The sequence below is a fragment of the Notamacropus eugenii genome, chromosome 2 (assembly GCF_028372415.1).
Source record: "Notamacropus eugenii isolate mMacEug1 chromosome 2, mMacEug1.pri_v2, whole genome shotgun sequence".
NCBI classification, from domain to species: domain Eukaryota; kingdom Metazoa; phylum Chordata; class Mammalia; order Diprotodontia; family Macropodidae; genus Notamacropus; species Notamacropus eugenii.
In genome coordinates, this window is record NC_092873.1 from 369,769,478 (window position 1) to 369,790,684 (window position 21,207).

At 41.1% G+C, this 21,207-nt stretch overlaps 1 protein-coding gene across 13 annotated transcripts in view; it reads left to right on the forward strand.

Moving 5' to 3' along the window:
• Positions 1-21,207, forward strand: part of MSI2 (musashi RNA binding protein 2) — a 530,240-nt gene that overhangs the window by 323,830 nt on the left and 185,203 nt on the right. For all 13 annotated transcript variants that reach the window (XM_072646789.1, XM_072646790.1, XM_072646783.1 and 10 more), the window contains one exon: positions 11,498-11,546. In XM_072646789.1, the coding sequence (XP_072502890.1) occupies positions 11,498-11,546 (49 nt within the window). The remainder of the gene's footprint in view (positions 1-11,497; positions 11,547-21,207) is intronic.

Genomic DNA, 21,207 nt, shown 5'->3' on the forward strand with positions numbered 1-21,207 from the left:
CATGGACTCATCCTGCTGCCAGTTGGTATGCTCTTTGGTTCAGGTTGTGTGGGATTCCTGTGACTCCTCTGTGAAGCACAGAGGCCCCATTATGTCTGTTCTTTGTCCCTTAGCCACTGGCTTGTTACCGCCAGAGGAAGTGGGGTCAGACTTGTGGCTATGATGTAGGAGCATGGGTTTCTGTGGACATTAGTCCATCGTTTAGGATCATTGGTAGCATGAACAGTGGATTAAGTGAGAAAAGAATATTATCACCCTTGAAGTAAATACTGATAGCTTTATTAGGCAGTAAACACTTAAATAGTTATCACTTAAAACTTCCTCAAAACTATGAGATGAGACATCAGCCTTAGGATTCAAATGCTTATTTATGGTATAATGGCAAGTAGAGAGAGCATTGGGCTGAGATTCTGGACCCCTGGATCCAGGTTCCAGATTTGCTGCCATCTTGCTCTGTGATCTTGGAAAGGTGATTTCATCTCTCTAGCCCTTAGTGTCTCTGATTGTAAAGAGAAAAAAAAATGCTGACCCTTCTTATCACCTTGTTTTCTCTCTTAACTCCTTAACCCCCATCCCAATATCCTTTATTTTTTGAGCCTATTAGCAGCAAAAGATATTGGTCAATGTGATCACCCCATTACTTGATTTCTTTGAAGGTTAAAGGATGGGTCTTGTTTCTTCTCTACCTGAGCTTATAATGGTCAGTGCAGTAATTTCATGTACACTCATTGCATATGTTTGAGTCAGGAACTTATCTATCATATGCCAGGATGATGATGACGGTTTATGCGGTGCTTTATGGTTTGCAAAGTGCTTTACAATAATTTTATTTTCACTGCAACTTTGGGAGATAGGTACTATTATTATTTCTATTTTGTAAATGAGGAAATGGAGAGAAGTTAACTGATCTGCTCAGGAGAAAGTATTTGAGGCCCGATGGAAACTCGGGTTTTCCTGCCTCTGGGTCCAGCACTCTGTCCACTATTCCACTTAGCTGCCAATAGAGAAGAAGAAATCTTTCAGTCCTTAAGAAGGTGAGGCAGGTAACTATTCAGGACAGATAGTTGTTTAATGTTAGCCAAGCAGTCTGAAAGAAACAGAGCTTGATTTGGAGTCAAAAGTCATGGGTTCAAATCCCAGCTCTGCTGTTTGCTACCTCCTGGGATCATAGGCAAGCTGCTTAACCTCTCCCAGCCTCAGTTACCTCCTATGTATGTTAAGGGGATTGAACTCTCTTCTGAGGTCTTGTCCAGCTCTAATTCTTATGTTCTTTTGGAAAATCTCTGGGGATTGAATTCTTCCTTGTTTTCCTGAGAGTTAAGAACCTGCCCTTCCTTTTGCTTGGCTTAGGAATCTCCTGATTTCATGCAAGCCCATTGCTATGACTAGAAATTTGCTTCCTGTCCTAGTGCTGTGGGCTTAAAGAATGAGGTGTAGTTGCAAGTGGGTCCCTGTAGAGAGCAAGATTAAGTAAAGGGGTGGAAGATAGGTCTTGTAAAGACAGGTCCAAGAAATTGGGATGATTTAAGCTTGAAGGAAAAATGGCTAAAGGGCAATTCAGATACTGTTTTCAGGACATTGAAAGCAGGATACTGAGTAGTTGTTTTCCCATGATCACAGAGGACCAGATAAAAGAATGAGTTTGAATGAGAGAAGCAAAAGTTTTAGGTGAACATGAAAGAGATCTTTGTGACCATTACAATGAACAAAATGCTGAAATAAAGCAAGGGGAATATGTCTCTGTTCTGTGGTGCAGGGGAAGCAATGCAATATTTGGGGTCAGAGATTGTGTTTGTCCTTCGTTGCCGAAGAAGACCAGGCCATCAGAGAACTGATGACATGACTTGCACTTGACTTTGTTTTGAGTGAGGGAGGGCTGTGCAGGTCACCAGCCTCACTTCTCCTCCAGAGCCATCTGAGTCTAGTGACCAGATATTCATCAAGATGACTGGAGATGACCCAGGATGCACTGGGAGACCTTAGGCCCTTTAGGCCAAAGTCTTTGCTGGTACTCACTTAAGGTGAGGCAACACCCATTTATTGAATAGGCCTGTTTAAGAAGTAGCCAGGGAATGGCCCCTTTAATGAGGTCAAGAAAAAGAAAGACATCAGGCTGGGTGGGAAACAGCAACAGTTAGTATTGATAATCACTCTTAAGCCAGAAGGGTCCAGAGGAACCCTTAGGTGGGGGCCCATTGGAGTCCCAGTTTCAGAGTGCAGTAGGTTTAAGGTTTTAGGAGGACAGGACAGAGGGGAGGGGAGAGGAGGGGAGAAGAGGAGAGGAGCCAGTACAACTCAAGTCAACTGAACATCTTTTGGCCATCCAAATTTATCTTCCTTTGGAGAGGAGAAGGGAAGGGGAGGGGGAGGCAGACAGGAGAGGAGGAGTTGAGTTACCCAGCTAGCTGGGTCCCCATTCATCCACTTGCATCTATCACAAGATTGTGTTCATCCTTCATTGCCCGAAGAAGACCATGCCATCAGAGAAATGATGACATGACTTGCATTTGACTTTGTTTTGAGTGGGCGGGCTATGCAGGTCACCAGCCTCACTTCTCCTCCAGAGCCATCTGAATCCAGTGACCAGATGTTCAGCAGGATGACAGCCTGATGTCTTTCTTTTTCTTGACTTCATTAAAGGGGCCATGCCCTGGCTACTTCTTAAACAGGCTTATTCAATGAATGGGCATTGCTTCACCCTAAGTGGGGTCAGAGAACCTTGTGTTCAAATCTCAGCTCTAATGCTAAGTCATCATTTTCCAAGGCTGGAGCAACAGAGGAATCTGGGAAATGGTGCTGAGGTGATTTTGAAGGGTGGAACTGGGGAAGGGAAGGACCTCATGACAGCTAGCTTCATTTTCTTTTTTTAGTAGTGAATGAATAAAAAAAAAGCATTAAGTACTTACTATATGCCAAGAACTGGGGATACAAACAGACATGCAAAAATAGTGCCAGCCCTCAGGGAGCTTATATTCTTATGGGAGAGATAACACATGGAGGAGTGTGTCCTCAGTTGCTTTTCTGAAAGGAAGGAAGAGGTGATACTGTAATTGGTTTGAGGAGAAAATGGAATGTTTGGGACAATCCCTGTGAGGGGAATGATAAAGAATTGATGAGGAAAGAGTAACTGGCATATAGCAGTTAGGGACAGTGGATTGAATAATAGCTAAGATAAGTTTGTCGTGAACCAGTTAACAAGACTATGTGACTTCCTTTGGCTGTTCCCTAGCAGAACAAAGGCAAACAGATGGTGGGAGTAATCCAGGGCTGAAGTTTGAAGAGAGATAAGAGGCAATAAGATAATGAGTCAAGAGGCAATGTAGAACAGAACTGGTTAATGAAAGGATTTTGATTTTTAGGGAGGGAAAATGAGACTGGAATGACTGGAAGTTTCTTAGAGGTGGCTAGGTAGTACAGTGGTTAGAGCTCCAGCCTTGGAGTTAAGAAAACTTGACTTTAAAGCCAACCTCAAACATTTCCTAGCTGTAACCCTAGGCAAGTTACTTAAACTTTATTTGCCTCAGTTTCCTCATCTGTGCTATGTAAGTAAATGTCAGCCGCTATCATCGTTAAAGCCCCCACCTTCTCCAGCTTGTCCCCTCCCAACTCTAATCCTCCCTCCCCTTTCAAGCAGTAAAAGTGGCATGGTCCAAAATAGACCCTGAAAGGTTTTGTTAAATAAACTGAAACCCATTACACAGGTTTGATTAGAGGGACTGATTTTGTCTTTGGAGGGTTGGTGATAGAGAAGGCTGGAAGCTATGTACCTGCCTACTTCCAAAAATAAGCCCTTGTCATAGGAAAAATTCCCTGGAGTAAAGGCTGAAGTCACCTGGCCCTCAGTCACAGCCAAGCAATTGTAGGAATTCCCATTCTGTTGTCCTCCAGTGCTCCCTAATTTGTTGGGATTAATTAGCTCTATGGAGGCCTCATGCACTGTGGGACAATTGTTTGGGGTTCTCTGGCATTAACTAAAATAACACTTTGAGATTCTGATTGGAGGCAGGGGAAGAGCATTGTTTTAGAGAACCTTAAAAAAACTTTAAAAGGTCTACTCATTTTGTTAATCTGCATTTGACCAGAAAAGTTTAATGAAGTGTCATTTTCTACTTTGTGCACACAGCACGTATGTACCAAGCGAAACAGACAATTTTTTTCAGAAATCAGAATAAACCCCGTACCAGGAACAGGCTGTAATCAGAATTTTGTTTGTATGTGCTGGGGAGTATTGTGGAAGGAGGTCAAGGGTACTATTAGAGATGATCTGCCCCCTGAACCCCTTTCCCCCCTTTTTCATCTCTACCAACATCTTCCTGGTGATTATTTTACCTCTAACAGTTTATGTACCAAAAGTGATTTCCCTAACATACCCTGATTACATCTTGCCTCCATTTCCTGATGGTGTAATCAGGGGGATCCACGGACAAGATATTGGCAGGAGGAATGGTCTGAAGTTGGCCACTTGGGGCACTCCTAATTCAACAAGCATCTGTTAATTCATACTCAATGGCCAAGTACTTGGCTCCCAGAAATTTTGGATTCTCTGTATGACCCATCCTGCTTTTTTTTATTCTAAAATTTCGGTTAGAATGTGACCAGTACAGGCTAATGTCTAGATGCCAGCATTTATCATCACTACTTTTGGACTTCTGCCATCATCCAGAGTGTAGTCCAGCTAACTTAAATCTCCTGAAGAAGAGACAATATTTATTCATCAACTGAATTTTTTGTTTGGTGGAAGGAGCCCAGGATCTAAAGTCAGAAGACTTAGGTTTGAATCCTGACTGCCACTTACTGGCTATGGCAAATCACTTCAGCTCTCTCAGGTGCTAGTTTCCCCAATAAAATTATTGGACTAGATGACTTGCCAAGGTCCTTTCCAACTCTTACGATCCTATGCTACCACTGTTTGGTTTAGTGCCATTAATTGTGATGTTAACCATGTCACAAATTTCTGTTGGTTTGAGATTTAACTTTAGTTGGACCTCTGGTCAGTGTTTAGTTTGGCCAGTTCTTATTGTTATTAGCTGGAATTTTATTTTAACTTATAGCAAATCATCAAATATGTGCTTGTGCCATCACTGGTCCAATTAGGATTCTTCTCTGTTGGGGAGTAAGGAAGTAAATCTTAATCTTCAATGAAAAATTGAGGCAGGTGCTCCTCCTTTCTCTAAAATGCCCTCCTTCCTCATAGATCTCCTAGATACTTTAAAAGTACAGCCTTGGTGCCCTCCTAGAGGAGGCTTTCCCCCAATTCCTATTATTTTTATCTGTTCCTTCTTGAAATGTTTTTGCATTTTCTCATCCGCTCATGTATCCCCTCAATAGCTCCTTGTAACCCTCTGGGGAACATTTTTGTCTTCATCTCCCTGGCACATAACATAGTGCCTGGCACATTATAGGCAGTTTATAAATGCTTGTTCAACTGAAAAATGTCCTCATCCTTTTTTTTTCCCCCTCCTCTGTTGTGGACTCTGTTACAGTGGTTTCTTAGGACCCCAGAATGGAAAGTCAAATCAGATCAGGTCTCCAGGCATTGATTAATGACCTCCCTCCTGTGGCTGTTGTGAGGATCCAATGAAATAATCATTGTGAAGTGATTAGCACAGTGCTAGGCACATGATAAACACTATATAAGTGTTGTATTATTGTCATTATTAAATGCTTATGATGAGTCCCACACTGTGCTAAGTGTTGAGCCAACAATGACAGGTCAAAGAGGCCATTTCTTTAAACAGATTAGAACAGGGGTGGGGAAGCAATGACCTCAAGGTCACATGTGGCTCTCTAGGTCCTCAAGTGTGGCCCTTTAACTGAATCCAAACTTGACAGAACAAATCCTCTTAATAAAAGAAATTATTCTGTAAAACTTGAACTCATTGAAAAGGCCTCACCAAATGACCTAGAAGTCTGCATGTAACTTTGAGGCTTACCCCTGGGTTAGAACTGTTTACCAAAGAGGTGGGAGCTGCCACCAGAGGGAAGGGGATCAAGAGCAGTTGGCCTATTGACTAGGCAACTTGTGATGGGTGATGTTACATTTATTGAGAGAGATTTGTGTGTGTTTGTATGGGGAGAGAGAGAAAAGGAGAGGAGAGGAATGAAAGAGAAGAGAGATGTATAGAGAGCGATAGATAAATATGAATATGGATGTAGATATGTCAAATGAGAAAGAATGTGTTCTAGACCAACATTTATTTATCTTTATTTTCTCATTCTTCAACCCTGAAGAAAAGACTGAACCCTCAGTTGCACTAGCCCATTGAAACTCATACTGGAATTTATCCTTTATTGTGTGTGGTATGGATGAGCTACAGAATGCTTCATCTTAGTTTGACCCTTGCAAAAGCTGTAGAAGAGTGAGTCTGAAAAGGTCTTGTTTGAGGATGGAGGAACCCAAGAAGTTTCTTCAAACTGTGTGAACTTTTAGCTCATGAGGGACAGTGATGGGTAGTAATGGGGAGTAATAGACTTGGAATCAGACCAGTTCAAATCCTGTCTTGGATGTTTGCCCATCATGTGACCCTGGGCACTTCACTTTCCCTCTAAGTACCTCAATTTCCTCTTAGATGTGATGACCTCCAGGGTCCCTTTCAGCTCTCACTTGATAAGTCTGTGATCTCAAAACTACCTGTATTAACCTGCATTATGTTCTACAAACTTTTTTTAAACAAAAAGAGATTTATATTTATTCGTGTGGCTTTGATACAAGCTTAGGTATGTAATCATGGTGGAGAGAACCTCTCTCCTACTGCCAGCCCCAAAGCAGGCCTGGAAAATTACCAAGTTTCCCAGTCAGAATTACTGTTGGATAAAATCTATTAGCAAAGTACGCATATTTCTTTTCTTGGGAAAGTCCCACACCACCCACTCATCTTCAAGGTGGGTAAGGGTACTAATGGACACTAGGTAAATCATTAATCTTCAGAATGACAGTAGTATCCTCCTTCCTTGTGAGGTTTAGAAATGTCTTCCAATTGAGACCTAAAAGAGTCGTGCCTTACACTAAGTCACTGATGTTGGTAGAGCTATTCATTGGTCCAACTGTTGAGGAAAACAGTTTGGAATTATGTGAGAAAAATCTAGTGACATTCATATACCCTTTGACCCTAGAGATATTGCTATTGCATATAAATCCCAAGGAGGTTAAAGGGAGACATAAAAGTCCTATATACACATACATACACACACATGCATTTACATACACACATATATGTATATATATAAGCATATACATATACACACATTTTTTATATCTATATATATATCTGGATATTCAGAGCAACCCTTTATGTAGTAGCAAAAAACGAAATACAAAATGCAATGTGAGTACCCATCCACTTGGAAGTGGTGGGTACGTTTTGATACATGGATGTGATGGAATACTAATTTTGTTGTAAGAAATAATGACTGAGTAATTCAGAGAAATATGGGAAGACTAATATGAACCGTTGCAAGTTCTATCAACTGAGCAGAACCTGGAGAAGAATATGTACAAAAATTACATTGGTGTCCATGAAAAGATCATTCAACCAGAGCTGAACAGGTATTGTGATCAGTCTAGTTGATGAAACAGAACAGTTTGAAAGTCAGAACAGTTGATGAAATGTACCTCCCTGCTTTTAATAGAGAAGCGGGGGACTGGGGGTTCACAGTGTTGCATCCGCTATCATATGCGATTACTGTATTGGTTAATTGCATAATAATTTTTCTTTCTTACAAGGAAGGATATTGTGGGGACAAGGGAGAAACTTGCAGCATATCCAGAAAGACTGGTATAGAAAAGTGCAAGATATTCAGAAAACAAACAAACAAAAAAAAGGCCAACCACCTCAATGCTTCCAGATAGCTCCAATGAAACTTTTGGGCAACTGTTGGACATTGACCAAGTCTTGGACCCAGACTGGTCGACCATAACTACGGGCAATGATCTACCTTGCCGACTTGGGTTTCGTTTGTTTCAAAGAGAGGAGAGCAGGAGGGGAGATCAGTTTGTTCATGGCAGGGTTTGGTGCCAGTTACCTTGACTGCCTTAGCTTATTTTCCCTTGATGGCGCCTCACACAAGCTGCTTCTGTTAGATTCTCCTAGAACCGTGAGAAACAGGCCTTGTTGAGGAGGCTGTTTTTCGCCCTATTCAGCCTTTGTATATTCAAATTCTCCTAGATTCAGTTGTCGCTATTCTACCAGATTTCCATAGCATTGATGGCTTTGCTGAATTAATAAGTAGTGTTTTGCAATCCCTGAAAAGTTTCTTTTTCCTAAGCACCCGAGCCTTATCCATATTGATTTTCGTGCTCTCTTCCCTAACCAAGACGGTTTATTTTGTAAAGTGTTAATAGAATTTTTCTTTGGCTTCACCACTTTATCTATTCAGCAGGCCTTTGAGAGTCCCATTGTGTAAACTGGACTATAGAGGAAAGAGTCCTATTCTTGTGTGACAATGACTGCCCTAAAAAAGAAAAGAAGAAGAAGAAAAGAAAGAAAAAGAAAGGAAGAAAGGAAAGAAAAGAAAGAAAGAAAGAAAGAAAGAAAGAAAGAAAGAAAGAAAGAAAGAAAGAAAGAAAGAAAGAAAGAAAGAAAGAAAGAAAGAAAGGAAAGAAAGAAAGAAAGAAAGAAAGAAAAGAAAGAAAGAAAATCCCTAAACCCCACACACTCACCAGGGTGGGGGAGAGTATCAAAAGGGTATAGAGAGAATGTTCCAACTTTAAGAAGGGAAAGAAGTGACTAATTAAATGCTGTGAAAAGGACACTTAAAAAAAAGAATTTTTAAAAGACAGTTTTAAGTGATGTATTATCAGAAGATTATGATTTTAAAAAATATCTAAAAAGGCAATTTTTGATAGTATTGTCAAGGTCACTTAAAAAGTTTAAAAAGCAATTTTTAGGTGGCATCAGAAGGAAACTTTTTTAAAAAACAGAACTTAAAAAGATAATCTTAAAGTAGCAATGTCAGGAAGAAACTATATTTTTAAATGATATTTTAAAGACAATTTTAAGTGGTGACATTAAATAAAAACACTTTTAAAGATGAATTTTTTAAAAGACAATTTTAAAGTGGTTCCTGCACAACCTTTGGTTTTAGCCAATGAAATTAAGTTACTTAAGAGCAGCTAGCTTCCCTGCTGCTGTGAGTTTGGAGCTTGAGATAAGGGCTTGGTTCTTCTGAATAGTCTAGAGATAAGAGCAGTACAGGTGCCCTGTGTACCGGCTTGAAACTTCCTGCCAACTCTCCCTTTGCCATGCTTGCCCTTTCCCTCTGGTTTTGACATTTAGTAAGGACTTGATCTGTTCTGTGATGCCATAAACATGAGCGTCCCCACTCTGTGTAGACAGCTGAACTGACCGTACTTAGAACTGAATGGAGGACGTCAAAACAGGGGAACGGAATGTATTTATTGTCTCAGCCAGTGTCCAGACCTTCATGGAAGCCAGACTGGTGGGATTGGTTTATCCTCGGGAGGGAAGGATGAGGTGGGAAAGTTCTATGGCAAAGGGGTAGGGGAACTCTGTTAGATCTCTGGGATGTTCTTGTGCCCAGAGATGGCACTGTTGTGTTGGCTGGATGCCTCAGGGAGCAGCCAGATAGCATTGTATCACAACCATGCCATGTTCATTTTCCCTGGGAGCCAACGGTTGGAGCATGGCGCCCGAAAGGGAGACCTGTTTGTACAGTCTTGGTTACCTAGCAACTAGGAGACCTTGAGACACACACGAAAGGTTTTTTTAAGCCAGTCTAGCCTCTAGAACATATCTGTCATGGATATATGATACATCCAAAGGCAAGATTTCGAAATCCAGTTTGGCCACTTTTTCTAAATTCACTCACTTTTTTCGCCCCCTATCAGAGAGTAGTCATGGCAGAGATGGGACATGTGATACTTCTCTCAATGGACTGCCCACTCCTATTCTGATCCTATCTCCTCCTCCCCCAACCCCAGTCACCAAAGGAAAAGCTCCTTTGATAGTCTCTGCACTCTAATGAATGGTCAAGGGTCTCCCCCATTCTCATGAGTGCATTAAAGCTGCACTAAGACTTTTGGAAAACAGTGTGAGTGTATTTGGTCCAGGCGTGTGATCTCATCCGTGTAGGGAACTTCCAGTGAGAAAAACTCCATAGACCAATTCAGACCAATATCTCTTCTGCAACATATTCTTATTGTAAGAATTGTTAACCATTTTGGGGTCATGACCCTCTTTGGCAACTTGGTGGATCCTTTTTCAGTATAGTATTTTTTAATGCATAAAATAAAATACCTAGGATTACAGAGGAAACTAATTCTATTGAAATGCAAAAAAAAATTTAGGAAAAAAAGTTTATGGAGTAAAGGTTTAGAATCACAATCTAAAAGAGTTTTCAGGGAGTATTAAAGGTTAAGTGATTTCCCCACGATCAAATAGTCTGTATGTATCAGCAATGAGATTTGAACCTGGGTCTTCCTGACTTCAAAGCTGGTTCTCCTTTCACTATGACTCACACATGCAAATATCCATACATACATGTGTATGTATGTATGTATATACACGTATATATCTCTATACACATAGCAAGATGAGATAAGCCTTTATCTCAAACTCCAGACTTATAGCATCATGGCGTGTAAGTGTGTGTGGGATGCTCAAGGAAGACTAGTACCTCTAGTGTGAGGGCTGCTGAGCCCCTTTCAGGACTGCTCATCCACCTTTGGTGATCGCCTGATTCACCCCACTCTCATTTATGGGCTCTAAAAAGCTGTGTAACATGTGTAGCAGCCACACTCTGATAAACCATCTTAGCAGATGTGCCAAACCAGGAACTGTGGAGTGCTTAGAGCTTAGGCATCAAAGACGCCAAGGTCATCCATCGCCAGTTGTCCTGACTTTTGTCTTTCTGCTGGATTTCGATGACTCTGGAAGAGAGAGTGAGGCTGATGACTTTGTGCAACCCTGCCTCACTTAAATCCAGTTCTTGCATGAATCAAAGCATGATGTCATCAGTCCTCTAATAAAGGACAAACAGCATTCATACATTGTAGCATGATGTAGAGAACTGATTATATTAGAAAATCAACAGTATAGCACTAGGCCAATCATATAGACCTGAAACAGTATCAGTCCACATTCAAGTTGCTAGAGTTGTATCCTTCCTTCCTTGTATTTGTCCTTTACTCAAGGAGGTGGCACTGATAGCAATACGGATGAAATTGGCAGCCTTGTACATAGTGTAGGTGGGTGATCATTCCATTGGTGACCTTGTAGCTACAGGTTTTAAAGCCCTCAGAAAGAGTTAGGTCTGGAGCAGAGGCAACCTAGCCTATTGGAAGCAAACCAAAGCTGAACTGAGCTGGGTTGGGTTCACAAAGAGAATGAGAAACTCTCTCCTTGTTGCTAGAGGGAGGTCAGGGTCCTAGTGTAAACTGGAAAGATTTGATGTTTGTGTTGGTTTTTTTTTTTTTAATTACTGTTTGATTCTTTTGAAAAGGTCCTAAGTAGAGCCTGCCCTGTGTTATGTTTTTCAGGTGGAGGATGCTATGCTGATGTTTGATAAAACCACCAACAGGCACAGAGGTAAGAGGCCTAAGGCTAAATGGTTCTTTACTTAATTTTCCCTCGTATATCATAGCTTCTGAAGAACCTCATCAAGCTCCTCAAACAAAAAATAATTTATTTTGTCATCAAGGTGATGTGGACAGCCAGCTCTTGGTTATTTGTGTAAATGGGTGAGAATAAGGCATGAATGATCCCAAACACTGGGTTATATACAAAAGTCCTGCTTATTTGTCTTTGGAAGGTTCTGCAAGATGGTTTTGGCCTGGGGGATTTGTGTTTCTTGTTACTGGTTGCTTAGTCTTAATGTTCACATAAATTTATGGGACTGAACCCTGGAATATGCTCAGTTATGAAGTAAGAGCAACCTTGGAATTGTTATGGGTAATCCCTGTGTGGGTCAGATGCTTATTCTGTCATACTAGAGGGAGACAGACAAACAGACAGACCAACAATGATGACATGTGTGCAGACACATGTATCCTGCTCCTGGCACTCTCAGAATGTATAGTAGCATTTCATGGATGTCATTGCCTGAATCCGTTCTCCCACCCCCCTACTATTCTCCAGTCCCTTCCTCTGGTATGGAACATAGGTAATGTAGAGTAGGGAAAATTGGCACAATGTTGAAAGTCTTTCCTGGAGTTCAGAGACCTACGAATGAATGAATGTGATTAACAACATTCCTCCATCCCCCACAACCTCAAGCCCAAGATTTCTGGGGCAGTTTTCTGCTCTGCTAATAAATTGGGGTGGGAGGAACTACAGGTTCGGAATCAAGAGTAAGATGTTCCATGTCAGTTTTGGCAACAGGAAGGAATGGAGAAAAGAGCAGCATTTCTTGTCTGTTGCTAAGCTTACATCTTAGTGTTTTGTTTTATTTTTGTTTTTGTTTTTGTTTTGTTTCTGTTTTTGTGTTTTGCTGATTAATATTACTTCTGTTCCCCTAGTTAGAAACAATTGCCCTTCTTTAAATTGAGGAGGTTGGTCTGGATGGCTTATAATGTCCCTTTTAGCCCCAGATTTATGATCCTGTGACCGACTGGTTGTATGACTCTGAACAAGTCACTTAATTCTTCTGGCCTCAGTTTCCTCATCTATAAAATGAGCTGGAGAAGGAAATGGCATACCATTCCAATATCTCTGCCTAGAAAACTTCAAGTAGGGTCATGGAGAGTCAGACAGGACTGACTGAAAAAACAACTAAGCAACAACAAAATCCAGTCCAATGCACTTTTCTCAAAACCATAGAAAAGCAATATGAAAGATGTGGGGGGAGGGGGATGTGAAAGAGAAAAAGATAATTTTTCATTTGATGTATCTGATAATCTCTCTCCTTAACCTCAGCACCCAAGATTCCCTAAACAAGTTCTAGGACTTGGACAGAATATTTTAGGTAGGGGGAGGAGGTGTTTGGGGATTACAGGAAAAGAGTCAGAGTGTGAATGAGAGATATTTAGGACTTTTGCATCGTATATTTCTTTAGGACGTGTGATCATCCCTATGGGTTGGCAAAATTATGCCCTGAAAACTATGGCCCCTGACTATTTTCATAGGTCCTTTGAGCTGAGAATGGGTTTTACATTTTTAAATAAAGCTTTATTGTTTTTAAGATATATAAAATCATTCTTAGATTAAAAAATAAAACAAGGCAGCAATGTAAAAAACAGGTGGTGGGGCTGGATTGTATGTACTTTCCAGCCTAAGATAAGACAAGATTTCTTAACCTGTTTTATGTTATGTTCCCCTTTGTCAAAGTTGCCACTTTTTCCCATTTAAATTTTCAGATGCCCTGAAATCTATTCACAGACCCGTTGGAGGTCCATGGTTCTACGGGTTAAGAAGTCCTGAGTTGCTTTAAGGCATCTAACTTCAGTCCTATGTAAGCAGTGCCTCACCTAGCAGGATATACCACCAGAATTTGAACTATTTTTGATATCAATTGGAGTATAACTAGGTTTTGGTTTTTATTAAAGCACCTAGTCCTTGAGAGGCAGTGTAGTATAATGGGAAGAGTACTAAACTTGGAGGTAGGAAGACCTGTGTTTGAATCCTGCCTCTGAACCTTACCAACAGCATAACCATAGGCAAGTCATCCTTTATGTTTCTTGGCCAACTCCCTAGGACATCTAAGCTCTGGGGATTATGATACTTGTCAGTTGCAGTCATTCCCATAATAAGAATTCTTTGAGCCCATGAAATAATGTTTTCATGTATTGTTGGTTACCTTCATGAAGCAGCTAGGGAGTGTAGTGAGTAGAGTCCTAGGCCAGGAGTCAGGGAGATCTGAGATCAAATCCAGTCTCAGACAATTTGTAGCTATGTGACCATGGCCAAGTCACTTAACCGCTATTTATATCAGTTACCTCAACTGTAAAATGGGGGTAATAGTAAAACCTATTGTAAAGCAATTGGCACAGTGCTTGGCACATAGTAGGTGCTATATAAAAATGCTTATTCCTTTTCCTCCCTTTCTGACCTTGGTGAGACACTGAGGAGGAACCCTGCTTCTGCTCACATCCCACCATTAGCTCCTGCAGTCCTTATTCCTCTATTCAATTCATCAAGGAATGTATCCAGTGCCTACCATGTGCAAAGTACTAGGGAACAAACAAATAAACCAAAAAAAAACAAAACCCCAAAACAAAAATCCACAGTTCTCGCCCCCAAGGAGATTACATTCTTTTGGGAAAATACAGGATGGCCTTGTGGTTCTGGGACAGGGTGCCAGTGAGATGTCAGTAGCTCCAGACGTCTCCAGTGACCACTTGTCTAATCCAGACAGATTGGATCAGGACACGGAGTGCCAAAAAGCCCCCAAAGGCTTTACCCATCCTCCTTACCACCCCCCTCTTCTGGGCTCCTTGGTTCTCCTTCTCTCCCAGAATCCTTTTAGCTTCCTTCCTGTGTGGGTGGAGAACATTTAGCCCAAGCCACCCAAACCACTGACAGAAAGACTTTTTCTTTGATCTGGCTGCTGTGATCATGTTGTATGTCTGTTGATGGGTCAAAATATTTGGGGAGTTAAAAAACAACAACATAAAACACCCTTCGTACCCACACACATTCAAATTAATGGAGTGGTACTTTGGGCATCAGATGATGATAAGCACAGAAGAATAAACTTAGTCAAATACCACCTTCAGCCTTTGTTCTTTCTCTCCTTTCTCTGCTCTGCTCCCCTGCCTCATCATTCCATTATCTTATCAAGCAAAATGAGAAGGAACCAGCCTCCTTGGCTGGAGCAGTCCCCAAGGTGAAGTGCTTTTTCACTTGAGGAAAGGAAAAACAAGGAGATTCAATCAAGAAATCAGTTCTTATTTCATTTGCTGAGCAGATCTAACAAAATATGGCAACAGAAGAGACAGGCTAGGTAGAAGATTGTGGCTACAAAAAAGAGATGAGCAATAAATAATGGAGAGGTGAAAATACTCTGTAGTTAGCATACTAATTGTATGGATAAAGGAGCTCTAAGGTCATCACTCTAATGGAAAGTGTGCTGGATTTGGAATGAGAGGACCTGAGTTCAAGTTCTAGTTCTATCACTCCCTTGTGACCTTGGGCAAGTCATAACCTCTCTGAGTCCAGTTTCCTTATTTGTAAAAGAGTTGGAGTATCTCTAAGGGTCCCTTCTGACTCTAAGGTTATGATCCTATGATCACTGACCAATTTTTATAGACAAATTCTTTTTTTGGGGGGGGGATGAGTTTTATCAGCTACTAGGAAATACTTTATCATAATAGGCTCATAGATCCAGAGATGAGAGAGACCTCAGAGCCCCATCCAAGGCAGGACTTAAAAGTCAGATTTTCACACATCATAGCCATAGCCAATGATCTACCCATTGTGATTCCACACCATGTTATCTAAGCCCTTCATTTTATAAATAAGGAAACTAAAACCCTGTGACATGAATTGCCCAGTCAGGTCATAAGTAGCAGAACTGAGATTTGAACTTGGTCCTCTAAATCCAAGTCCACTGTCTTTTAAGGGAGAAGTGTAAGAGGCTTTGTTGTTCAGTTGTATCTAACTCTTTGTGACTCCTTTTGGGGATTTTTTTAGCAGAATTATTGGAGTAGTTTGCCTTTTCTTTCTCATTTTACAGATAAGGAAACTGAGGCAGTAGAATTAAGTGACTTGCCCAGGGTCACACAGCTGGGAAGTATCTTAGACCAGATTTAAGCTCATGAAGAGGAGTCTTCCTTACTCCAAGCCCAGTGCTCAATCCAGTGCACCATCTAGCTTCCCTGAAGTATAAGCGGACATAGGTTCCAACTGAGCTCTACTATTCTTACTACCTGGACAAGACATTTAACTCATTTGTAAAATGGGGTATAGGAGTGGTAGTCGTTAGACCTAGACCAGAGATTTATAGATGATGATTTTTGTCTCTCTAGAGGTCAAGTGAAGGCTGAATGGCCACTTATTGTGGATGTTGGAGATGTTGATGCTGATCAAAATGTCCACTAAGGTTCTGTCCAGTTCTTCAGAATCTCTGATGCGTAAGATGGCCCCAATTACTGATTACAACATATGTTGCTTAAAGGATTCCAAATGTTATGAATACTAAGCTTTGGTTATTTCTTAGCTTCTGCTTTCAATTAATTAGGGTACTGAAAAATTGAAGATATTCTTTTGGATACAATGAAGTTTGACGTTTCAATCTTCAGACTATTTAAACATTCAGCTATTAATTTTTTGTGAAAGTCTGAAGCTCTGTTCCTGGCCCAGCTCAAGCACCAACATCTACTTAAGACCTTTCCTGATCACTAGAATCATTAGCAATTCTCCTTAGCCCCACTTTTTTTTTTTTACTTTTTTATGAACTTTAAAAAATTTATCTCAATATTTTAATTATAATTTATATTAATTTTAATTTTATTAATTTTATTTTTAAATTTTTATTTAAACATTTGTTTATATAAATTTATATCTATATATTTATAAAATATATTTTGTTTTAATATTTTAAAATTTACTCATCTGGGTACCTCTTACATAAGCTACCTGAGGGCAGAAACTGTTTTCAGATTCATCTTGGTGTCCTCAGAATCCAGGACACTACCTGGCACATGGCAGGGACTTAGTGAATTCTTATTATGTTTTTTAAAAGAGAAATCAAGGGAAAGCAATAGGAGAGAGACAGACAAGCTGGGGATGATGAGAAGGCTGCTTTTGTGGTAGCACTGAAGGTAAGAGCAGAGTCTGCTGATTAAAGTAAAATGTGAAAGCCTAGGAAAGGCCTAATACAAACTCTTCAGCTTACAAATGAAGAGACTGAAACCCTATGGGCCCAGTGATTTGTTTCTGGTCACATAATGAACCAATAAGTACTTGATTGATTAATAGATTTGAAAATTAGACTTCTCATCCTTTAGGACTTGAGTTGAACTCACTCAGCTTCCAGCCATTTACCTGCCTTCTCAAGAAGCCAGTGTCTGGTGAGGGAACCTCTGTGTCTGGGGGGCCAGTTAGTTACTATGAGAAAATGGTGGTGATTGTGAGGACTACAGGGCTGTTTTCAGACATTTAAAAAAATCAAAGACCCTTTTCTGTATGCCATTGCTGGCCATTTTTAACAGCAGCACTTCTTTTTGCGTAACACTATGTACCCTATTTTATGTATAGGAAAACTGAGGCTCAGCACTGTAGAGTGAATGCATTGTGGCACATTTACCCAGCCTAGTGAGTGGCAGGACTGGATTTAGAAATTGAGGCCTTTGTTGGTTTTCCTATGTCCTCACTTTAGGGCTTTCTGAGATCATCTGTGCTAAGAGAGAGAGAGAAAGATAGAAACAGCTTTCACAAATTTTTTTTGGTGGAGCCATTCAGTTTCCCCTTGAAAAGTTGATAGAGGCTGTTGGAAAACTATTGAACTGATCTTAGAGGATTTAATCATTGAGGAAAAAAAGTTTGTTGAGTTACCCTTGCAAACTTCAGATAAAATCTTGACTTGGGCATTAGGTATTGATCCTAGAGTCGGGAAGCAGGAGAGAGAGGAGACTTTCCAAGGTGTTGTCCTTCTGACTGAGTTATGTAAGAGGATTTTAGGAGACCAGACGTTTGCTGACTGGCTCAGCATTAGCTGGAGAGTGCTGGGGCAATAAGGTGAAAGCATTTCCTCCATGTGAGGTAGGTTAAACCTTTCCATGCATTCTCATCTCCTCTGTCCCCCCAGACTTTATTGACTGTGAAAGGGGGAGGCTTTTAGGGGAGGAAGTTTATGGTCCAGTTCTTCTACTTCTCAAAACTAACTTTCAAAGAAGGGAGCAATAAAACCCCACCAGGATTGGTCTTGGTTACAAGGAGATGGTACTGCCAGTGTCCCCAACCCCTAACACTCGAAGCAGTTCCCTGATCCCTGAAGCAGCTGGATCCCTGGCCTTTGGGAAGGGAAGCTGAATGGTTTGGATCCGAATCAACAGCTAGGCTGGTGTATTTAAAGTATATTGAGTAGGAGGCTGGCAGAGGGCAGCTGGGGAGGGATTGGTTTCTAGCTGAGTATAGAAAAGGCTCTCGCCCTCCTCCCTGGGTCTCCCATTACCCAGCAGGTCTGTTTGCTTCAAAACAGTGCCAAGAGCAATGGAACAGGATATACTGAGAGAAAAATAAAGACTCGAGTGATAGATGACTTGTTTCCCAACTGTTAACAATCACTTATTAAATGTAACAGTAATGGTTTTTTAGAGGAATAACAACCCTACAGATGGTTCCCCCCCAAGGGTGGCATTGGCGAGGGGAAGAGAAGTTTTGTTACACATGAACCGTGGATATTTAATCTCAGAGATTAACATGGACAGACTGCCTAGGTGGCTTGGATACTGGTTGGAAGGAACTTCATATTATCTGTCTCTTACTGTGTGATGGAGCCATGGAAGATGAGGTTGGGGATCCAATCAAGGGACCAGATCAAGTTGTGGTCTCCCATCTGTGACTCCTTGACCCTAATGAATTGTTAAGTGTCCCCCTCTGGTCCCTTCCTTTCTTTTCTAGCATTTGCCCTTTCCCTGAATTTCTGTAGGTCCTTTGTTCAGTCCACTCCTGCCGTGGCAGATCCATCAACATCTTTCCTAAAAATACCACACACAGAATGTGCTCTGACCAGGGCAAAGTGCAGGGGGCACAATTACTGCCTTAGTCTTGTGTGCTATGCCAGCCTTTTTGCAGCCTGAGATTGCATCAGCCTTCTTGAGTGCCATGACATACTGTTAACTCATTGAGCTTGAAATATACCAGCCTCCTCAGATGTTTATCTTAAAAAAAAAATTACAATCTAATAATTCCCAATCTTATAAAGTTGATTTTTTTTGAACCTAAGTATAAAATTAACAACCTCTGTCTTCCCTTATTAAGGTTCAGCCAAAAACCATCTCTTAGTTGTCAGTATCTCTCCATATTGTGTATTTGTATATATTTTCTATAGAAGAGCAACAGCATGTAGATTTGACCTCAGAGCTAGGAAGACCCGGGATGGAGTCTTGCTTCCAACACATACTGACAGGGTCACCTTGGACAAGTCACTTAAATCTGTCAGTGATAGAAACAACTCTTTAAGATCATAAGTGGCAGAGAAGGTGCCTGACATGCATTGGTAGCAGAAGTTTCTTCACTGAAAGTTCTCTGTCCTAATAAAATTCCAGATCCGGTTCAGATTTCCTGCCCCTATATGTTGTATGTACTTATCTATGTAGGCTATCTTTTTGTTAAGGCAGAAACTGCTGTGTTTGTTTATTTGTTTGGGAGAGGGGGCCTTTATGTTTGCAATATCCAGCACAGTGCTCAGCATTTAGTAGGCACTTAATTAGTGCTTTTTGAATGGGAGAGAAAATGACTATCTTATGGGGGTGATAAGAAGAGGAGTAACAGGCTTTACTTGAGAAAATTCCTTGAGAAAACACATCAAGGACAGTGTCTGGATCATCGATTTGTTCCACAAAATATTTATCCAGTGCCTACTGAATATAGACCACTGTTGGAAACATTAAAAAAGATGAGTAAAATCTGATCGTCACCCTCAGGAAGTTTACTGTCAAGACTAATATATCACAGTCACACGCTGACCTCCTATGACAAACCTTTGGGAAAACTTAACGCAAGGCTAGAGCTTCCCAGAAACATCCCCAGTGAAATTGCTGGACATAGTTACCTAAACCAAGAGAGGGAGATAGCATAATAGTCCTGTGCTCTTCAGCTCCTCCAGGGTCTGCTATTTTCATCCTATCACAACCCTACCACCTACCCCGCCTCTCACCACCATGAATCTGCATGGTTGTCTTTTCCGTCATGTCTGACCCTTTGTGATCCCTTTGGGGTTTTCTTGGCAAAGATACTGGAGTGATTTACCATTACCTTCTCCAGCTCATTTCACAGATGAGGAAACTGAGGCAAACAGGATTAAGGGACTTGCCCAGGGTCACACAGCTAGTAAGTGTCTGAGGCTGGCTTTGAACTCATGAAGATGAGTCAGCCTGGCTCCAGACCTGGCGCTCTGTGTACTGTGGCGCCACCTAGCCGCCCCTTAGAGTGGTTCATGCTGAGCTTGCGCACCTTCAGAATCCTCAATAATCTTGCCTGATTCTGCTTACCCAGTATTTCCTTCCCACTCTTCCCTACTGGAGCCTTTACTCTTAGCAAGTTGGTCTCTTCAAGGTCCCTGACAAACAAAAATTTGAATTCCTCCTTCCCCACCTTCAGCCATGTCGCTTCTTCCGTCTGGATTCCGCCGTGTCATCTTTTTCATATCTTTGGACTGCATTTGTTATTCAAAGCTGTCTGGTCCTCTTCTTGTCTTTGGATCACATTTGTTATTCAAGGCCCAGGTTTTCCATTAAGCCTTCTCTGTGCCACTGCAATCCCCAGTAATATCTCTCTCCTGATTTCTTATTGCATTTACATCGTGTATCTCACCCTTAGTGCTAGCACTGGTACTGCTGTTTATTGCTCTCTCGTTGTCTCATATGTCTTAGGTCAGTACCCCCAGCTTGATGATAAAACTCTTAGAGGGCAGGGATTCTATTTTGCTCCTCCACTGCTTGGCTCTAGAACCTTCTACATTGTAGGGTTTGGAGTAGGGGCTCCATTAACATTTGAAATGTTGATTTCTTCTCATAGTGGTAGATTTCAGAGTCAAAACTGTCCTCGGTAGCTGTATTCCTACCCATCCATGATCCCTTTTTTGATATATCCATCAACTGATCATTGGAGAATCTTGATTTAAATCCTAGTCTAGCCTGAGTGACTCTGGGTTAAGTCATATAAGTCTCTGAGCCTCTGTTTCCTCATTTATTAAATGTGAGTTAGACTAAATGACCTCTTCGGTTTCTTCCTGACCAGAATTGATGATCTTTTGACAGTTTCCAAAGAGTCCCAATCCACTGCTTCCCAGGAGATCCCATTCCTCTTTTGAATAGCTCTAATTATTAGGAAGTTTTTTCTTATGTCAAAGCCCAAGTCTGGATCTTTGTAACTTTGACTGTATTTTTTCCCTAGCTTTGCCCTCTGGGGCAGAGCAGAAAAAGTCTAATCCTTTTTCCAACTGACAGCTTTTTAAGTACTTCAAAATAGCTTTCATGCCTCTTCCCTCCAAGTTTTCTCTAGGTTAAATGGGCCTGGTTCCTTCAGCTAATTCTTATATGGCATAAACTCTACTTTAGATAGTCTTAATGGGAATTGCATCCTTCCA